Consider the following 22,827-nt stretch of genomic DNA (forward strand, 5'->3'; position numbering starts at 1 on the left):
TACTGATGCTGAAAGACACCTTAGTCTGGCTTAGTGATGTGACAGTGTGAAGATTAGACTGCCGATAGGGGTGTGGTGGAGTACGTGACGTGAGCTGCTGAAGCAGACTCGCCTCAGCGGCTGTGAGCTCCAAAACCCAGCACCCAACGACCTGGGGGCTGCGGGAAGGTGTGGTGGGTCACGGAGACCTGCCGCGGCAGGGAGACACAGTGTGCTGTCTGCCCCCTGTCCATCTGCAGTGTGAAGTGGGTTGGTACGCTCAGGGGTCGGGCCTGAGGTTGTGTGAGAGAATGGTGCGAGCAGAGGTGCTGCAAGAAGTGCTGCGAGGACCGACCACGGTGAACATACTGTCAGCAACGGCAAGGTCCTAGGTGCCTTTGTCAGTGTACCTGCAGCACCTGACCGAGGCCTGCATTGGGGGCTAGCACTATGAGCTTGCACTGCATAAAGTAACCTGCCCGTCTTGTCCCTGTGCCAGCTTGGCTCAACCTTGACCCTCCGTATCCTGCCTCATCAGTAACCTCCTCCGTCCCCCCTCATGGACGTCTGCAGATGCTTGAACATTACGTTCCCTCAAACACAGTCTGCCACCAGAGGAAGGCCAACAGTAGACCAAGGACACATGAGCAGCGGACAGTGGGTAAGAGAGGCTAGAGCCAGGGAGGCACTCCCCACTGGGGCAGGTAAGGCCGGCGTTTGGCTGGTGCGGCTTGTTCTGCTCTAGGGGACTCTCCTCCCGCAGTCTCCTGAGCTCTGTGTTGTGGCCAATTTTCAAGCAGGGGGGCTACTAAGCATATTATGAGTGGGGGTGCTGGATGGGAATTGAGGTCTCAACTGAAACGCTTTGGTCAGGGTGCAGCGCGAGAGGAGACAGGTGGGTGATAACCTCGCTTTACTCTGCACTCTGATTGACCGATCGAGCCTGAGTGGAAACTGAGCCATGCTCGCAGCAGCAGCAAGGAGCAAGGGCAGCAAAGAGTGGCAGACGCTGTCCAGTAAGCCCGCTGGGCTGGGAGTGACCATCGCCTCAACATATCCTGAAAGAAACCCCTTGGACTTGTCATTGTCTTCACCTCGCCTTACCATCAGAGGTGGAACAAGGGGGAGCAAGCGAGCGAGCGGCAGGATGGCGTTGAGGCAGCACCCATGCAGGGGTTGAGTGGACGAGAGCACACCCAAGCACAGCAGCTTTAGCAGACTGCCATCGAGTGTGAGCCCAGGTCCCTGCGGAAGTGGCCCTGCTAGGTCTGGGTGTGGCTTGCAGGGGCTTTGGTGAGCACCCGCTCAGGCAATTGCTCTGCTTTGTATAACAGCTTACATCTCGTCTACACCATTCCACACTTCGATCCTTCCCTCCTCCCCCAGGAGCAGGATTATAATTTAATGGGACAAAGTGTGCCTGTTCCCTCTAGGTTCCCCAAAGTATCTGGCTGAGTCAGCAAGCCAGCAGCTCCCAGCCCATAACTTCTGCATCAGTAGGTGCATTTCGTGTTTTCAGAGAGCCATCAGAGCTGGGTCAATAGAATTCTCCTACTGTCCCCACCGCTATAAGTGAAAGTCATAGGGCTTGCTAGACAGCCAACACCTTATGTGCCGTGGGAAAACCATAGGACCTTGACTTAAATTTACCAAAGGGCTCCACTGTGTCACCCTCCAGTCTCACCCAACTGTAAGGTTGAAATTTACAAATAAAAGAACAAAGTAATTCTGAGGCAGCAGTGGAGGCCCAGCTCAAAAGTAATTACCTCAGCTAAAATTATCCCGGCTTTCATTTTCTATTTACTATGGCCTACAAGCAATTAAGAACACAAACAATCCATATAAAAAGACTGGGCACGGAACAATCTACAAGAAAGAGTAAGTATAAGGCAGCTCACATAGGAGTACTCTCTGGAAGTTTAGAAACAACTAATTTCTTTGCCAAAATTTTAAAAAGGGAACATGTAAGCACAATATTTGAGCAGGAAAAAACACAGGGAACAGGTTCAGAAAACGCACAGGATAACAAGATTACTTTACAAAATATCAAAGGACATGAAAGAGATCAGGCAGTAGAGCCAACAAAAATAGAGCCAAAAGCTGTTGACCGCTCAGAGCACCAAGATCCATTGTTTCTAGTAACAGAAACAGAGATACTCCAAATACCAGATACAGATTTTACCTTACCAGATATAAACCTTAATCAAAGTCTCCCTCTTCAGGCATCTAAAATAACAAAGGAGACACTTCAACTATTTACCAGCACTCCAAGTAACATACTTAGCAGAAAACTTTTCACACACACCAGAATTTCCGCTGTTCACTACCTCGCAATCTCCTAATAGGCAAGACCCCATTTCCTTTTTCGTTATTCACTTTACAGAGGATCTTGGGATCAATAGTGACTCTTTTAAAGAATTATATGGAAAACTTTGACCAGATCTTGGAAACGCAAATGGGAATACTCCAATATTATAGTGGATAAAAAGAGGAAAATCAACTCAAACAAAATCCTCAATTTTTTTTAATAAAAGCAGAAGAAAACAAAGCCAGAAAAGACAAATCCACAAAGAATCCCCAATGTCTGAAGTCTAATTTCCAGTTAAGAAACAAATGGCAACCCAAACGGGTAGCATCACTCAAAAAGAGAGAAAAGGTAAGAAGGTTAAGGACGACAACATTTATTCTCTCCGAAAATTATTCAAGGACCCTATCATCGTCAAAGAAGCACATGATGTCATCCCTTTTTATCCAATTTTTAAACAGAGAAGATCCTTAGAACTGTTTAACAATTTATTCCACACAGAAGAAACAATTAAAACCGGAACTTTAGCCATAAAAGTGTCTGAGCCTGTCCTATTGAGACAGGAAAACAGAAATGACAATACCAAGCGGAAAAGAGCAAAACGAAGATTCAAAAAACGGAAGGTGTGGAACTTAAAATTTCCACACTCTCCGCCTCCATAACAGAAAGTTTTAGCAATGCATGCATTAGTTAGTCCCCAGAAACCTTGTACAATAAGGGCCAGCATAATTTACCAACTGACATTAAAGAAGATCATGAACAACTAAATCCTCTGGCTTCAAACTTCTTTATATTAATCAATAAACAACCATCCGTCTAGTCTACAACCAACTCAGAACATGAAACTGAACCAACATCTGGGACTGTTCATAGACAGGAGCAGCAGATCCATACTTGTATACTTGAAATAACGGACCTATTCCCTGTGGGAAACGATCCACTGAACTGAGGGAGAATTGAGAACCTCATTTGTAAGATCGACAAATTTCACTCCCTAACAACATCAGAAATAAAACTAGTGGTCTTTCCAAATAAATCTCAAACCACGGTGGCAACTGTCGAGTTCTGGTCCCACGTGATCCCATCCAAAATTCTAAGCGACATCCTCCATAAAAATGGATTTGATGTTGCAGAAGTAAACTACATTGAAAATCTAAAACAGGAAAAAAATTCCAAGGAGAGGAATGAGAGGAATAATCTCCATTATGTGCAACTACCCAGTGGCACCAAAAACTCCTCTAACACCATTGAAGAAAATGTAACCATCCTTATTAAAAACTAGACAAATTTGGAATAAACTTCCAACAAAAGCGGAGACAACACCAAAGAAAATCTGCTGGTCCTGGATTTCAGGAAACCTGAACATCATAAACAAAAAAAGGTAAACAAGCTCCCTTTTTGGAAGAAGTTTGAACATTTCGTTGTGGAACATTGCAGGAAAACATCTGGAGAAGTTAGCACTAATCCTGGATGATACAATCATTATAGTGATCCTTCAAGAAACCTGGGGCCAGATTTACGACCATTTTTTTACGGTCGCAGAGGGGTTTCAGACCCCTTTGCGACCGCAAAAAACGAGTTGGCCATGTACTATTCCCATTTTGCGAGTTGCAAATTATTTACAACTCACAAAATAGGAATAGCGAGTTGCTATTAGGAAGGGGCGTTCCAAGGGCGACCCTTCCTAATAACAAGTCCTCCAGGTATGTATGACTCTTTTGCGACCGCAATTGCGGTCGCAAAACAGTCGCAGTTTACCACCCTTCTCAGAAGGGTGGTAAAGCACTCGCAAACGGGAAGGGGCCAGGGGACCCCTTCCCCTTTGGGAATGCAGGAGAAATATTTTTTAAGGGCAGGCAGTGGTCCCAGGGACCACTACCTGCCCTTAAAAAATGAAACAAAAACATTTTCTTTTTTCTTTTTTAAATGCAGTCTGGTGGTGGTCTGCCGTCGCCAACAGACCACCATCCCTCTGAGGCTGGCCATTCCCAATGGGGTCGCAAATTGCGAGTGGCTCATGAATATTGATGATCCTCGCATTTTGCGACCCCGTTGGGAATCGCTAACAGTGTCTCTGACACTGTTGTACATTGGATTCAGCGCCTCGCAATTTGTCACAAATTGTCACAAATTGCGAGGCGCTAAATCCAATGGTCGTACATTTGGACCCCAGACTCTGAAAACTTTCAACCTAAAAGACTATTTTGTCTATGACGTTCCGGCAGAAGCTGTGAAGAGGGGCCACACTAAATGGGAGAAGAATTCCAATGGGATCTGGAAGTAATTAATATGCTCCTTATAAACGTCCAATGTATTAAGGGACACTTCTTAAGAACTGCAAATTTTTAACGCCTCAGGACCCAAAATGGATTCAGTAATGATTAAAACATTTGAGGCAATAGAATCAGTAGTAGAAGCCAAAGGGTATCCCTCCGTCATTTTAACAGGAGGCTTTAATAGGAAAATGTCAAATGCACTCCTGGAAAAATGGGAGATCAGGAACCAAGAGGAAGCCTTGTCAAGTCCATTACCAGTATTCCCACTAGAGATAAAAGCAGAAAAATGTGGGAAAATATTACTCACTTATGTAAAGCAGCCATGAACGGAGTCATCCTATACGGAAGCACAGAAGGAGATATTCCCGCCGCCTTTACAAGAAAAGGTAAGTCTAGCTTTTCGATCTTAGACTACATGATATATAGTCAAGATCTATTCAGGAAAATTCACATACTAAATATCAAATTCACACAGGAAAGTGATCACGCAATCCTGCATCTCAAAATCGGACTTACACTGCAGTCTACATTCCCATGACACAGATGCACGGCACCACTGAAGTAGATCAGGAAAAAGGGCGGTTGATATGGAATTCAGAAACAATTAAGAAAATGAATTCTGCAATTATCACTTGGCAAGTATTACAATGCAATAACTCATAAGACCCGCTAATAAATTTCGAAGAGATCCTCTCCACGATAGTGGCTACCTTGCAGGAAATACCAAATGGTCGTAAAATGCACGTGGGACCTCGAAAAAGAAAGAGCCCAACTATGAAACAGCGTAGCTAAATAAATTGATCCAATTCCAATTTCTAAACTTTTCGAAGATAGACAGCCGCTAGGGAGCAAGATGGCGGCCGCAACTGTGGCCGGTTAAGCGAGTGCTCTCCACCTCCACAACGCTAACCAAGTTTCTGATGGTGTTCAACTAGCTACTCGAGTCCCGGAACACTGGCATTAGCACTAACCGTATTTCTTTAAGGGTCCAGGAATTAGGAGGTTCCAGGATGCCATAGCCATCTATGGTTTGTAGATTCCTCAGTGCCGCTGCAGCTTGGAGAAAGCAGCGTTTCCCGCGTCTCCTGCATCTTCCGCGGTGCTATCTCGTAACGGCCGGCGCCGATAGCGGCAATCCAGGAGGGGATATGCCGGGGAAGAATGCACCATCACGATCTGGCCGCGGCAGAGGGGCTGGGCAACCCGCGGGGATTTTGGCAAGAACGAGGCAGATGGCAGCGGGGGAGAAGCCGGCGGAGAAGGTAGCCGATAAATCAGTAAATTCAATCGGCATGAGGAAAATAGCACACGGCAGCCCCTCCAGCCAGGAATCACAGCTCCAGCGTTGTTGGAGAGAGACGCTGTACACCATATTCCAGCGATGTTTAAAGTAAATAAAACTCGAGATGATGTGGCCTCACCCAGCACGCTAAACAACAGCGGGGGGGGGTCGCCCCAGAATTTGACCGCTCAGGACGCGCAACAAGGCACACAGAAAACTCCGGTAAGCCTAATTTTGCCAAATCCTGAAAAGGGGATTCTGGGAGATGTAGTCCGCGAAGGATTGGTGCAAGGATTGGCGCAAGCGAATATGGAGGCTGAATCTACTCTACAACAATGGCAGCAGAACACTGAGGGGGTGGCAGCCGTCTTGGATCAGTCTGGGGCCGGTTTTTCAGTATTGGAATCTAATGTTAAGTCTGGGAGCGTGGAGCCATCAAGAGAGTTACGTGATGTGCCGGACAAAGCCTCGATAGTTGAGGACTTCTTCTCTTTATCCGATAGGTCTTCAGTAGATAGTGCTGTACAGGAATGGCTGGAGGGGGGCAGTATGGGGGGAGAGGAGGAACACCTGGAGGGGTCTATGGATGCTTCGGGCCAAGGCGATCAAGTACCCAGGGGAGGGCCAGGGAGGGGGTCAGCGGCCTCTTCTGTCTGGGATGAACATAACTCTCCTAACTACGCTGCCTCTGCCATATCGGGTGGAATCACCCTCGCTCTACAGGACCAATTAGTGCGAAAAAGCTCAATTTCAGTACCAGTACCAGCACAAGAGGAGATTACATTGGCCACCATTTATGACTTAATCATGACCCACAGAGCAGAGACACAGGCTGGGCTCTTATGCACTCAGAACGCATGCAAGCGACTGCAGAACGCTGTAAGACGGGTGGCTAAGACCTGTTCGGAAGTGGTTATAAGGATGAGTGAGGCCGAAAAAAGGATCTCCACGCTAGAAGACGAACTATGTGCTCAGAAGGAAACAGTGGGGTCCCTTAAGACATACAGGGATGAACTCCTCTGGAAAATAACGGACCTTGAAAATAGGTCTAGACGGAATAACCTAAGAGTACTGGGTGTGCCGGAGGGGAAAGAGGGTGCGGATCCGTTAAGGTTTATGGTGGAGCTATTTTCAGAGGCATTCCCAGAGTTGGGGCATTGGGACTGGCAAAGGGAAGTCCAAAGGGCACATAGATTCCCGTTTATACAAAAAAGGGGGCAGGGCTCAGAATTTCCTAGGGCTATTTTGATTTCACTGTGTAACTTCAGAGCGAGAGAGGAGCTCTATGATCTAGCACGGCCAAATAAAAGGAGAAGTGCTAAGGGCTGTGAGTTCTTTGTCCGACCGGATTTTTTTCAGGACACGGTTGGGCAGCGATGGAGGCTTGCTTAGACAGCTTATACCAGAGTTTCAGGCTAAGGGGGCTCAGGCGTTCCTCCAAAACCCGGCTAAATTGAAGGTTGTTAAGGGTGGTCGTAGTCAGTTTTTTATCTCAGAGATAAAGGCAAAAGAATACCTTCAGTCAATCTGATAAGTCTTTATGGCTTATGTCTCATACTTGTTACCTTGTACTTACTGTCTTGGAGGTACTTTGTGAGGGGTTCCAGGGTACTTTAGAGGGGGGTGATGTAGACCTCTTATATTCTTATTGGGAGGGCTCTCTCGGAGTGTCAGTTAATAAAGGCAGGGAAGCCTGAAGGATGTAGGATATAGAGCTGTGAATGTTCCTTGGGGGCTATAGGTGGTTGGTTGGACAACGGTTTTTTCCTTTTACTATGAAGGTGGTTTTGGGGAGGTGGAGGATGGGCACTGGGCTTTATCATCACTAAGGGAAGGAATTCCCAATGCTCCTTGAGGGTGGTGCAGGGGGTGGTGGGGGGAGGGTGGGTTTGGGGGGGGCTTGGAGGGGGGGGAGGGGGTTGGTGGGTGCAGGGGTTAACCGATTCAGCAAGGAGTACAGCCTTTACTTTGTATAGTCTTTATCAGGCCGTTTCAGTTAAAGTATGTAGATTTATATATATCAAGATTAAAAATTGCTTTAGTATTTGAAAGGAAACTTGCTGTATCAGCTGTATTAATTGTATTGGATGCATCAGATGTTATATGCCATGCAAGCTGTTGGGAGAAAACTCGTTCTTGGTGGGGTAGACAATATAATGTTAGATTTCTGGCATTAAATATGGAATGTGATAAGGATATAGGATGAAGAAACTAATATGTTGCACACTTAACATTTGCGGTTTGAACGATTCTGGGAAAAGAAGAGTGTTGTCCAGAATTATATACTTAAGTTCATGGGACCTTTTGTTCCTGCAGGAGACGCATATTGCATGGACGAATAGGGCCTGGCTCGGTTCCTTGGGGCTCGAGCTATTGGCCTGTACCATGCAGACAGTTAATGCTAAGGGTGTTGCGATTCTTGCTAAAAAAGGATTATTTAAACTGAAGAAGTACAAAGTTGATAATTTGGGACGCTGGGTAATGATAGAGGCAGTGGTCTCACAGCAAGTTATTACACTATGTTCAATCTATGCCCCAAACTCGGATGACCCAGGCATTTTTCAATTGATCAATACAGAATTAGCATTGTATCCACATCCTATGATCGTCTGTGGCAATCTAAACATACATCTCCACTCGCAGGTGAATTTAAGGACAGCCGAAACTTATGTTGGCAGGAAGCCGCAAGGCTTTAGGAGCCTGCAGGCGCTTGTTCAGGATCAAGGGCTATATGATGTATGGGCAGAACTTAATGCAGGCCAGGACGGCTATACGTATTTTTCTGCCCCACATGGGAAAATGGCACGGTTAGATTATTTTTTGGTATCTGGTGCTGTCTTATCGAGGGCTTCAATTAAGATACTTCCTAAAATTATATCGGATCACAACCCGGTAGTTTTGGAGTTCGATTGCTTGGGTTTAATGGCCAGGTCCTCAAAATGGACATTTGATAGAAAGCTTTTGCTCAGTGAGGATTACTGCAATTGGATGGGTAAATGGATTCCTGAATTTATCCAGACGAATATAGGATCAGCTAGGATAGACATTGTTTGGGATGCATTAAAGGCGGGGATAAGAGGTGAGACATTAAGATTTGCTGCAAGGAAGCGTAAGACAGAGCGGTTAAAGGTTATAGATGATCTAGGGACTCTCTCTCGGCTCGAGCAAAAATTGGTTCAAGAAATAAACTCTGGAGGGAGCGTCAAGGAGGCTCAGGCTGTGGTTGCTGCTTGTCGGGCGAAAATCTATCAAGGCTATGCGGATGTGTCCGCTGCTAGCTATCAAACACATAGGAGAGAGCTCTATGAGTACGGGGAAAGGGTTGGTAAGGTTCTCGCTAATAGATTACGTCAAAAGGAGGTCGACTCTAGGATAGCTAAGATTAAAGATCTTGATGGAAACATGGTGGAGACCCCTTCTCTGATTCAAGATGCTTTTAAAAAATATTATGAAAAACTGTATACATCAGAACCAGTTGTAAGTGCAGAGAGGTATTTAGCGGGAAAGGTTTGTTTGGGGCTAAAGGAACAGGATAAAGAGGCATTAACGGAGGAGCTCTCTCCGGAGGAGATTGAAAAGGCAATGTTGTCATTAGCATTAGGGAAGGCTATGGGATCAGATTCGATCCCTTTGGAGTTCTACATAAAATTTAAGAAGAAATTAGAGAGGATAATGACCCTAGTATTCCAAGCAGCATTTGCCGGGATTCCCCCGGCCTCTTGGTCTCAAACTGTGATAGTAGTCTTTAAAAAAAGGGAAAGGATCCTCAGGAGCTCTCCTCGTATAGACCGATTTCGTTAATAAATGCCGATAATAAAATCTATTTGAAATGTCTGGCAATGAGATTGGGAGATGTGATCGGCCCCCTCGTCTCATTACAACAACATGGGTTCATTGCTGGGAGGGGGACCACGGACCACGTTAGGCGACTCATCTCAGTATTTGACTGGGCCCAGGCGATGAACGTTCCGGTTGGGGTGGCCCTGTTGGATGCCGAAAAAGCATTCAACAGGGTCTCCTGGGAATTCTTATGGGCCGTAATGAGATGGAAGTCGTTTCCTAGCGGGTATATACGGGCAATACAGTCGATGTATTCTACCCCGAGGGCAATTGTCCGATTGGGGGGAGAGGAGTCACAGACTTTTTTGTTCAACAGGGGCACACGGCAGGGGTGCCCCTGTTCACCACTTCTGTTTGCTCTGTTTATAGATCCTCTCATCGAAAGTTTAGAGTCGGACTTGGGAATTCTACCGGTATCCTCGAGGTTATACTCAGTTAAAGTCTTGGCATATTCTGATGACCTCGCGGTTTTGTCATCAGATATGAGTAGTGCTATGCCTAGAATTGAGGCTATAACTGGAAATTTTGGTACAGTGTCCGGTTATAAACTAAACTTGGGGAAGACTCAAGTGCTGCACTCAGAGGCTGGGTTTCCAGCGGAGCTAGGGGTGGGGGTGGTCACAGAGGCAACGTATCTGGGTATAACTATCTCACCTCAAACTCAAAACATTCTGAGTATTAATGTAGAGCCGATACTTGTCTCTTCAAATAAAATTTTGGAGAGAATTAATCGGCTGCATCTCTCCTTATATGGAAGGGGCAATGTTCTGAAAATGTCCATTTTTCCTAAGCTATTATATTTGTTTCGGGCCATCCCTATCCTTTTTCCGAAAGATCTATTTGACAGAATAGAACGAATGTGCTCACGCTTCCTCTGGGGCTACCGTCGCTCTAGAAGGGCAATCAAATGGCTTTATTTGCCATTGGAACGTGGTGGTTTGGCTCTCCCAAATTTTTATTTATAATATTCAGTCTCGTTGTTTCAATCAATGGGTGTTTTGATTTGGGGTAAGATGGCTGTGCTGGATCCCGCTTTTTCTCCGTCTATATACGAGTGGTGTTTGGGAAATTCAGCACAAGGGTTACTTTTAAAAGTGTTAGAGCCAAGCTACTACAAAAAGACAAGGTTTAAAATTATCCAGGCGGCCTACTCAGTCTGGAAGAGGTTTCGCAAACTGCTATCTATTCCTAGTATTATACGGTATACACCTTTAGACTCGACTGTCTTATCTTCTGTGGTGTTTCAGGATTCTGTTCTGCGTAGGTGGTCACAGCTTGGTATTAGGTTAGTAGGAGATTTGCTGGAGCAGGGCGAGATGGTATCTTTCTCAACATTGCAAGACAGATTTGGGGTTTGAAAGGCGGATTTTTTCAAGTATCTGCAATTAAGAAGTGCTTTACAGGCCGCAATTGTGGGGGGGAAATGTCACCCTTCACAAATCCGTATTTTGGATTTAATAAAAGGGAAATGCAAAATAGGGCAATTATATGTGGAGCTCACGTTAATACAAACTGATGATCTGGTCAGGCAGGAGGCAATATGGGAGGAGAAAGTGCCGATAACCAATCTGGATTTACAGCTGGTAATACGAACTGCCAGCTCTATCTTGCTCTCTGGTAGTCTCAGAAGTCAATCATACATGGCCACGTTCGATCTGTACTATACGCCAGCAAGGATAGCTAAGTGGAAGGCTGGCAAGGGGACTAACTGTTCAAGATGTGGACTTTATGCAGCAGACTCGCTGCACATGTTTTATTCTTGTCCTGTCTTACAGCCACTCCTTCTGGATATCGAATGTTTTTTGTCACAATTTTTGGGAATACCAATTTCTGTTACAGCCTCTTTGGTTTTGTTTGGAATAGAATTCAGTACAGATATGGGTAGGCAGGCGTCATCCCATAGAGGATTTAAGTTTATTTGTATGTCAGTTTTGAGGTCTTGCATAACATCTCAGTGGCTGGATTCTGAGCCTCCCGCCTTTACAAGTTGGAGGGCAAAACTTATCGCTATATATAATATGGAATGGGCATTATACAAACTGAAAGGGACTACAAAAAAAAAGTTGGGGGCGGCTATATGGGAGCCGATTAGAACTTGGATACAGCAATGATATTTAGTAATGTACTATTGCCTTGACCGTCTTCTTATGTCAAGAAACCAGAGATGTGTATATTCTGATTTTCTATGTCTTTTTTTTATTTAATTCTCTGTTATAAATAATGGTCTGTCAATAATGAACTGTGCTGCTGAATCGAGAAAAAACTCAATAAAATAATTAAAAAAAAAAAAAAACTTTTCGAAGATTACACATAAAGAAATCAAAAAGCAAAAAAAAAAAAAGGTTGGAGGAAAAAAGAGAAAAAACAAAAAGCAATGCAGGATATAATTGGGTCGATATTCAAATAGCAGTCAAACAAAAAAAAAATAACAACGTGTTCTGGAGTTTATCGCCAAAGAAACAGGAACAAGGAAATCCCTACAAGCTTCTCCAGTTCCATCATCACAGTGGGAAAGATATATCCATGAGTTCTATATAAACCAAACATGAGGCTGGAAAAACCGAACATAGCAATATGCAGTAAAGTAAAAACTAAAGATATTCTAGCCCCAACAGTCCGGCAAATAGTTCACCATATTAAGAGCGCTAGATCCTCCGCAGCAATGGGACCCAACAAGATCCCGATTAAAGTACTTCAAAGCAACCCAGAAGACTGGAGTATGTTTTTAGCTCCCCTATATTTCCATCGTTATATCACTGGGGAAATTCCAAAATAATGGTGGGGAGCATTGAAATTCCAATTTAAAAAAAAGGCTCCAGGACACTTTCCAGTAATTATCGACAAATCGCCGTGTTGGATACCATTGGGAAGACCTTCACTGCCAGTGTCCTGGAACATTTAAAGGACTGGGCCTTCTCACATGGAGTGATCCCTAAGACTCAAGCTGGGTTCCGTTGAAAACACTCCGTATCCGACAACATTGCGGCTCTACAGACGATCATAGACAAATATATAATGTCAAAATCGCAGGTCATCTATTGTGTTTTTGTTGACTTTACAACAGCTTTTGACAGAGTAGATAGACCTACACTCTGGAGGAAGCTAGGAAAATTAGGAATGCCTGATGAACTTCAAGATAATTATATTGCTACATAGAGCAACATGGTGTAGAAAACAAATAGGGAGAGAGAAGGGACTTACTCGACCAATAGCCACACCAACTGGTCTGAAGCAAGGTTGTCTTTTAACTACCCTTTTCGGCCTACAAAGAAATTTACAGGCACTCACCAGTTATACAGAGGAAAATGTTTTAGTACTAAACATATCTAAAACAAAAGTAGTTCCTTTCAGAGAAAGAAAGCAATTTACTAAATGTAACTAGTCGCTAGAGGGAAAATCCATTGAGGTGGTTAAAAATATATATACCTGGGGCGAATCTTCACACAAACACTACTAAATTCCTCTCCTCTTCAGCACATAGGGCACAAAGCAGACGCTCATGTTGCCACACTGCAACGTTTATACTCCTTCTCTGGGAATAGACATTTTCACTCCCTTTTAGAGGTTTATAGTTCGAAAATTCCTCCTATTCTATTATATGCCTTTGAATACATTCCAATAAAAAATTGTCATCCAGTAAAAACAAAAGAAGGGAATATCCTTCGTAAATTGATAAAAGTGACAAAAGCATTTCCAGCTCAAGCTTTGCGCCTCAAGCTTTCCCTAGTTAGCTCTTATGCCAGAGCCATCACTAACATCATAAGATTGGCTTATAAACTTCTACATGCCGAACAGGGATCCTCATGGTGTATATTAAAAATGTAGACTTTTAGGAATGAATCAATGCAATATACTTTTAAACAGAATTTAAATACAGCACTTTACTTTTCGAATTGCACATTAGCACTTCTGAAATCCTGGACACCTGTTCACTTGAGGCTTTTCTTAAAACATCTGACCCCGAGAATAAGTTAGAGTTTTGATGTTAAACACTGCTCCCAACTAAAACATTATGAAGAGTATGCAGAATCAATAGAATATAAAATCCAGCAACGTTATACTCATTTTACCTTAGTTCACGGGGTCCAGCGTTGTATTATTTTATTACGGCTAAGGATTTTACCATTAAAAGCTTTTACATCTAAATGGAACTTCTGTGACAATACCATCAGCACTTGTGATTTATGTGACGGAGGAGTGCAAGACTTACCACATGTACTGTTTGAATGTCCAAACCCAACACTGGTGGAGGCCGGATGCCGGTGTTTAAACCCTATTCGTACCAGACACAATATAATTACGGTACATGGCCTTCTATTGCTTTTTAAATCACCGCCTGATGAATTTGTATGTCATAACTTGTATAAATCTTTTAAGAGTTTTTTAAAATTGTTTTGATGTGGTCGCATTATCATCGTTTTAAACTGAATGTATTTTTATAATTTGTTGTCCTTGGTAGAGGACTAAATCAAATCAAATAAAAATCTTGAATCTTGAAAGACACCTTAGGTGATGGAATAGAAACCTTGTGTTATGCCATCCTGGGTAGAATCCACAGATCACAAAAAAGGAAGGGGAATGATGAATTGCATACATACTGCTATTTACACATAAGGCCAGAATGCCCCAATATTATTAGTTCTTCGTAGACAAATAATATGAGTGCAAATAGTTTAGAATGGAAAAACACTTTTACCTGTACTATTTCAAGCATCTCCCCTCGACTTATGTAGCCATTTCCATCGAGATCATACATACTAAACGCCCACTTCAGCTTTTGCTCAAGCTTTCCTCGAGAAGTAACACTGAGGGCAATAATGAATTCCCGGAAGTCAATTGTCCCATCTCCATTGGTATCAAAAGTGCGAAACACATGTTCTGCAAACTTTGAAGCATCGCCATAGGGGAAGAAGTTTGCATAGATCTTTTTGAACTCATCAACAGTCAAGTGCCCAGTAGGACAATCCTTTAGAAAGCCTTTATACCACTCTTGAAGCTCATGGTCTGTGAATTCGGTGTTCTCTCGAAGGTCCTGCAGCACCTCTGGACGAAGCTTGCTGTTCTGCTTCCCCATCCTGCTTCTCTATTTTAGTACCTGAAAGGTAAAAAAAAAAAAAACAATCAATCATCATACCACAATTCTCCAATCAGAGCACCTTTAGGTGTACAAGACGAATGACTGAAGCAGTAAAAACATAACGCATGGACTGATGCCATTCTATAATAGTTCTACCCTTCTTCAAGCTATCCATACCGCAGGTCAAATTGCTTTCATGTAATTATCCTTGGAGCAAGTAATCAGTGAAGATCATGAATGGAGGAGCCCCAACATTCTATTTTCAAGAGATGGTGATTTCAACTTTATGAACTTGATGACCATAGCTTACTGCAAGAATGCTACAGAAACTGCTCCTTTGTTTAATTTCATAATAAGATATATGTTTACTTTTGTTCTCTAAGTTAAGATAGTAGTTAGGACAAATATCATTAACTTGAGGTTCCTCTGGAAGCATATAATACCAAAAATGAAAATATGTAACTGGAGCAGGAGAACGGCCCACAGAAGCATTCACACATTCAGATGAGTAATCAAATTGTTGTGCGCTAGCAACATTACTCCTAACTTAACACATTAACCAAGTAGACAGAATTAATCATCATCCAGGTGTCCATCAGGCAGTGAATTAAATTAAAAATCCTCTGCCTTGCCCACAAAGCCCTGCATGGAGCCGGCCCATAGTTCCTTAAACATTCATTCCAATGGTATGTTCCACCAAGATGCTTAAGATCTATGGGCACCCGAAAACTAACTGTCAATAGGTTCAAACGAACCAATGGGGGAGGAAGAGGTTTTGTGAACTTCACTACCAAATAATGGAACGTACGCCCCCTTTCCATTGGATCAATTTCAAACCTCTTTCTTTTTATAAAGAACCTAAAAACCTGGCTTTTTCCTAAGTAACTCATAATGCATGTGCCCTCTGTCCCTTAAGGTTAGCACCTTGACTCCGGGTGCTAGAACGTTAGTAATAAATAAAGAGGAAAGTCATGAGGAGCAGGGCTCTCTGCTAGGGTGCACAAATGATCACAATACTAATGTTTGCTTATGTTTAGCGATGTGATACTTCAATGTTTTTAGATATGGGCATTCGTGTGGGACGAGGTTACAGATGTTAATTGCTCCGACAGGTGCAAAGCATTTCAGAACATCTAACCTGTATGTGGTAGTTTCTGAAACCATGTAACAGACCAACAACATGAACGGATTATACATGTTCCAGGGTAAGAGCTTTCAAGACAACACAATTCAATTCAATTGGGAGCAGGTTACAGAGGCTATTTCCTAACAAAGGAATAGTCAAAATCACATAAGGCAGCTAACTAAAGACGACATTAGACCCTCTTATCACTGAAAGAAGGAGTGTGAAATCAGGGTACACAGAGGGGTAAGCAAAAGAGAATATTAAATATTACACTTGACACACAATACTCATGTACCTGGTCATAAACACAGAGCCATGCAGACATTTGGGGGGTGAGGGTGTGGATGAGGTTTAAGGGGTTAAGTTATGGAAACTGCACACATTATGCAAGAGAGGGCAAGTAGGCTGCCTTGCTGTCCCAGTTACAGGCTACAAAGCTTGCAGCCTGCATTCATTTTAACCAGCTTTCACTAGCCACTATCTCTCAGTATCCTTATAAGAAAAGGGTTGTAGCCACCCTCAGCTACAGGTAGGGGTACACTTTGGTGCAGCACCTGCCCAGTAGGGCCCAGGGCACTGCTTTTGAGTACCAGAAAAAACATATGAAGCACCTCTTATGGACTCTGATTGTCACATTCGCTGGAAGAAAATCCCAGAAAGGACATATAAAAGAGTGCGGCACATTCTTCCGAGCCACGCGTGACTGCTGTTCCTCCAATAATGCAGTATCGGATTCACTGTATGGTGAAGAGGCTGTCCATATGAGATAGCAGTCGGCTGCAATGCTTCAGGGTCTGGAATGTGCATTGTTGATCTCTGCAGATGGCAAATTTGGAAAAGGGAGCCAGTGGCGAATGCTGCTTGTGAGTCTGATGTGGATCTGAATGTAGGGGGCTGTACTTGTTAGACTGAGGCACTCGAGCTGTTTTGGAGAGGCTGAGAATATTTAAAGGATGCTCTGCCACTCAACAAGATTTAAGCTGGTCAGTGCGTATATGTACCACATGGAAGGTAGGTGAGATGGCATTTGGGCAGGATAGTGTACAGAGCATTAAACACTGTTCATTACGGCTGCCAGCCAGAGTGCATGCACAGCAAGACACAATGAAACTGCCTCGGCTGAAATAAAGAAGTGGTCACAACTGTGTTAACTTGTGTTGTTTATTTTATTTATTTATTTACGCAACTTTTATAGCGCGACAAATACCCGAAGGTGTCTCGGCGCTGTGGAGCAACTAAAGTTCATCATCCTACCGTCTTCTCACTGGTTAAACAACCATGTTTTCAAAAGCCTACGGAAACTAATCAGATTCGGAGCGGCTTTAATGGCAATTGGCAAGAGGTTCCAAAGTTTTGGAGTGGCCACGAGAAAGCGCCTGTCACCCCAGGAGACTGATCTTGTACGTGGCACCGGCAAAAGGCTGGTATTGGCCGATCTTAATTGCCTTCTGGGGGTATAGAACTGAAAAGCTTCGATCAGGAATCTGGGTCCAGTGCCATGTATGGCCTTATAAGCAATACAGAGGGCCTTGAATTTAACGCGGCTCTCAACTCTCAGCCAATGAAGCTGACGAATACCAAGGGTGGTAGATTTGCGGCGAGGGATGTTGAGGAGAATCCTAGCAGCCGCGTTCTGAATAGATTGCAGCTTCGTTATGACACGCTTCTGAGTATGGAGGAAGAGAGCGTTCCCATAATCTATTTTTGAGAAGACTAAGGTAGAGACCAGAGTCTTCCCAGCTGACGGAGGGAGATATGGTAGCAGCTTCTTAATCTTTTTCAAGATGTAAAATGAAGATGACACAACCTTATTGATATGGAGGTCAAAGACCAGCTTGTTGTCAAAAATCACTCCCAGATTTCTGGCTTTTTCCACTGGGACAGGTGGATGGCCGAGCTTTTCTGGCCACCAACCGAGGGACCATTCAGGGGAAAGTTTTCCAAAGGTCATGATCTCGGTCTTGTCCGAGTTAAGCCTGAGGCAATTCAAGGCCATCCAAGTACTGACCTCGAGCATAGCTTTCTGGAAGTTGGCTGCTACAGTAAGGCCATCCCTGTTGTGCATTTTCTCGGATCCTGGTGTGCTCAGGAATATTTTTGGCGGACAGGGAGAAAGTAATTCGTTTCTAAGAGCTTGAAGATCGGATGGGGGAGAGAAGTGGAAGAGAAGCAGCATTATTGGGTTGGCATAGCAACAGGTCTTTGATTTTTGGTCAGGATCTAAAGGTACAGGAGGTAAGAAGCACAAATAAATAAATAAGCACTCCCAAAAAAGGTTCAAGAGAAAATAGATATAATGAGAAAACAGAGGACAAAACAACATAAAGGGGCATAATGAATAAGAATAAACTGTAGATACATTGAATAGAATACTTGGATAGAGGTGCTTTGCTATGTAAAGGTGCGTTGTTTCTTTGTCAGCGATGCTTGTGGAGGGAGGCGTGTCTTTGGAGACTGAGGCATGATGTAAATGCCCATATTTGTCCTGATGTCGGGAGAAAATAATTTCATAATTTAAAATTTGTATTTATTTATTTTAGTGGGCCGGTGTGGAAAATAACATTTCATTACCATGAAATTGAGGCTGGGTTACTGAAGACATTCTTTTCCATTTCCTCCAGTTTTTACACAATAACTAACACTATTACGTTATTTTTGTTCGTAATAATGAATCAATGAATCAATCAGATTCTTTATTTCGGCCAGTTAGGCCATAAAAGATACAAAAGCAATGTCATTAAAATACATCCACATTTATATAAGAGCATGATAAAATACATAAAACCATCGTAATATAAAAAGAATTTCTTATTGCAAGAGGCATTAAAATTCATAGCCAAAGGGATCAGTCTTTAAGATATTTTGACCTTAACTGCCACATAGCCATTAAAAATTTAGCGACTGCAAATACTATGTGGGGTGCCGTGCTCGTTTTCAATATTCTAAGCGAATGGAGATAGCTCCTTAAGCCCAAGTTTCTGCATAGAGGAGCTAACCAGAATTTTCTGGGTCGATTGTATGCAGGACAGAAAAACATAATATGGGATTCTTCCTCATCATGAGTACAACAACCTGGGCAGATTTTATCCGTCCTTTTTGCCCAGTTGTGAGTAAATATTTTGATGGGAAGAGTCCCTAGCCTCCATTGAATGAACAATTTTCTAGCTAGTATGGGAAAAATGATGTCCATAAACCCTTCGAATTGGTATGAGTCCTTAAAATCCAAAAATCTAACAGTCAAAATACCTTTATTGGGAGCGGAAACAAGGGAGGCAAAACTATTCTCCCTACAAGGCATTTGCGTGGCACCCTGAGGCAACCCTGTTCGGGGGAATCCCATAATTCAGGAAGACCTAGTCGGTAAAGTTCTTTCTTTATAAAAACCAGCCACGGGATTTTATCACAAAGATTATAATTCATGACATGGGCGAGCTCTTGCCTGTAATGTTCGAGCTCAGCAGTGGACCAAAGCCTATGCCAGAATCTCAGTGGCATTAATTCCAGGTCTTCTCTTATGGAGGGTAAACCCAGGTCTAATCTTAGGGGGAGAAGGGGTGTGCCACAAGGAAGGGCCAAAAGGCGCCTTATAAAGTTGTTCTCTACTTTTACAATTCCTAAACCCGCTTTGTACCCCCAAAGTTCTCCACCATAGGATGCGGCGGCTTTTGCTTGCGTTTTATACATCTCAACTGCCGGACTAATAGGTTTGTATGTAGAGGAATTTGCCACTTTCAAAATTCCCCCTGACAGTTGAGAAAGCTTGAGCCGGCTTCTAGTCACCTGGGGTTCCCAAGATAAATTCTCATGGAGAGTTACCCCCAGATACTGAAAGGTATTCACCCTCTCCAATCTTTCAGTGCTCAGAGAAGGATTAGGTCTGGTTTTAGATGATGGATTAAATATCATGAACTTGGTCTTTCCTGTATTAATTTCTAGACCATGTTGCTTACAGAAAAGGCCAAATCCATCTAGGGTCCGTTGGATCCCCATCGGAGATTTCGACAGCAGGAGGGTATCATCCGCAAACATAATGTCGGGTACCCTCCTGCTGCCCAAACAAGGAGCATCATTGTCGACAACAGTGTCAAGATGTGCTATGACACTGTTAACGTAAAGACAGAACAGGGTTGGTGCAAGGACACAGCCCTGTCTGACCCCTCTAAGGACCGGGAATTTTGATGACAATGCTCCCAACCTCCCATGCCTGACCTGTGCATAGTTATTCTCATGGAGCCTGATAATGGCATTTAATATGTGCGTCGGAACGCCTAACTCTTTTAGAGTCTGCCATAATTTTTCCCTGGGAACTAGGTCGAATGCTGACCTCAGGTCCACGAACACCATGTACAGCCTTCCCCTCTCGATGGTTACAGTTTTCCAGTAAAGGAGAACGAGGCGGAAGATCTGGTCCATGGTGGACGTTTTTTTCCTGAAGCCAGCCTGGAGGGGACTAAGAATTTTGTTATCCTCCATCCACTCCGAGAGGTGGTTCAAGAGGAGGCGAGAATATAATTTTTGAGGGACATCTATGAGACTTATTGGCCTGTAGTTGGCTGGGAGAAGAGGAGAGCCCTTTTTAAAAATAGGAACTATCTCAGCCCCCAGCCAAGTACAGGGAATCTCCATCCCACCCAGAATGGAATTAAAAAGTATGAGGAAATAAGGACCCCAAATGTCTGGATGAAGACAAAAAAGGTCGCCAGGCAACCTATCAAGACCCGGTGCCTTGTCCTTCGCCAATCCCCCAATTGCGTTAACCACCTCTGCAAGAGTGAATTCCAGTTCAGATGTAGGGTCATGGACAATTGTGGAGGCCACATACCCCTCACCATCACATTGAAACGGTTCTTGATAAAGCTGTCCAAAGTGGGCCTCCCATATAGATGCTGCAATGTTTGGTTCCACTGCAGCTTTGGGTTCTGCCGTGCCGGCATTTACCAAAGACCAGAATTTTCTCATATCCCTCATTTCAAGTGCAAGTGTAAGATCCTGCCATCTGTTCCAATCCCATTCTGACCGTGCCACTGCCATAGCTCTCCTGTAGTTTCGTCTAAGCTCAGAGATTTTAGTTTTATCCAGACCTATTTTGACTGTGCTTATTAATTCTGTCTTAATCTTTCTGCAGGATGAATTATACCATGTTGGGGTACGTGTTTTATTTTTCCTCTGCGGTGCCACTGGGTAGAAGACCTCACCCAATGCACCCACTAGGTCATCATGGATTAAGGCCAGCTTCTCATTAAAATGCAGATCTTTAGGCTGCATATTTAGCAAATCCAGTTCTTGTAGCTTTGGGAGTGCTATCCTGTAGATATTACTTATAGACTCTTCTGAGTTCTGCAGTTTCCCCCACTTAACCCTGCGTCTGTTCGAGCTAAGTACCAGGTTCCCAGGATCATGACCAGGCTCAGCAGAGAGAGATCGCATAGCAGCCACAGGATGCACCATCTCCATTATAAGTGCATTGTGGTCACTGTCCGATCTGACTGTGACTTTAAAGTCCAAGACCTTTGGCCATAGACTAATATCTACAAAAATATAGTCCAACCTGGATTCATGGTTCTTCCTGTTGAACGTACATACAGAAGGGGTATCAGAGATAGTGCGTCCATTACATGCCCTTAGAGAGAAATTTAATGTTAGGGACATGATTTGCACAGCCAAGGGGGACCAGGATTTAACGTACGGGGATTGGCAGGGGGGGACACCCCAGAGATCATCTTCTGCCGTAAGTGCACCTTCCTTTAAGCCTTCCAAGGGCTCAAAGTGACAATTAAAATCACCGCCCAGCACTATCTTATAGTTGTTAGGAAGGGATTCCAGAAAGCGCACAAGATCATCTAGTAGTGGGGATTCCATAGTAATACCAATAGGGCGGGAGTACACATTAAGGACTGCTAAGTTAAAGCCATTAGGCCACTTGAGTAGAACACACTGAATGTCCGGCGAGAGAGTCGGTAGACTCTCCGCATTACACCCAATGTGGCTAGCTACCCAAATCGCCAGTCCTCCAGATGGCCTCCCCCTGCCAGACCAAATTGCAGTTACTTCAAAGACTGCATAGCCTACTCTGGACAGAGGTTCCCTAGCCCAAGTCTCCTGAAAGAGACAAACATCACTATTACTTATTAAAGAGTCCCAGTCACTCGTGTCTATTTTGTTGGTGATACCGGTGACATTCCAAGAAAGAACCTTTAAGACGTTATCAGGCGCTTCTAATCCATATCCACCACTTTCCTCCGTTATAACATCTATAGTTGGGGATGGAGGTGCATGCGGTGATGTTTCAAGGGTCAATGGAGCAATAGTAAAAACATTAGGAATGAATGAGGCTATCGGACTTTGGTTATTATTACTAGGACCCTGTGTACTCTTGGGTAAATGGATTTCTAGACCCTGGGAGTTAGTAGATGACAAAGACTCCCATCGTAATACGCGGTATTCTCGAGGAGTGGGCTCTATTTTGGCACTTACAGGCTCTTGTCGCAGATAGCGTCAATCTACCTGTTCAAGGCAACTATATCTGTTGGGATGTATATAGTTGGCATAATTGGGAGGAACATTGCGACTGGACCGAAGTCTGTGTCTGGATCCATCTACGTCGGGACCAACCCTGGACCAACCGTCATCATTATTCATATTTAAGTTACTGCTATTAGGATAAAAATATGACAGATGGACCACTTCAATAGATGTCAATCCTGTATTACCAGACCAGTTACAAATGTATGGCACAATGTTAGGGCTCCTAAAATTTACAATTATGCAGTCCCCAACATTATTCTTATCAGTATAACCAATCCATGGGACCCTTCTTACCAGGAGAATTTTACCATCAAGGCTAGATGGTAATGGCCTGTGAGTATTTAGCCAACTAGTGACCTTGTTATGCAAGGAATCGTACGATTCCACCGCGTTTCCACATAGCATGGGAACCCCCTT

The 22,827-nt window shown here is 43.7% G+C and overlaps 1 protein-coding gene across 9 annotated transcripts in view; it reads right to left on the reverse strand.

The window, feature by feature from the left end:
• The window catches only part of HPCAL1 (hippocalcin like 1), a 1,393,761-nt gene that overhangs the window by 84,041 nt on the left and 1,286,893 nt on the right, over nucleotides 1-22,827 (reverse strand). For all 9 annotated transcript variants that reach the window (XM_085610705.1, XM_085610713.1, XM_085610706.1 and 6 more), the window contains one exon: nucleotides 14,379-14,777. In XM_085610705.1, the coding sequence (XP_085466831.1) occupies nucleotides 14,379-14,756 (378 nt within the window). In that variant the 5' untranslated portion in view covers nucleotides 14,757-14,777. The remainder of the gene's footprint in view (nucleotides 1-14,378; nucleotides 14,778-22,827) is intronic.

This window comes from Triturus cristatus, chromosome 6 (assembly GCF_964204655.1).
Source record: "Triturus cristatus chromosome 6, aTriCri1.1, whole genome shotgun sequence".
Lineage (NCBI taxonomy): Eukaryota > Metazoa > Chordata > Amphibia > Caudata > Salamandridae > Triturus > Triturus cristatus.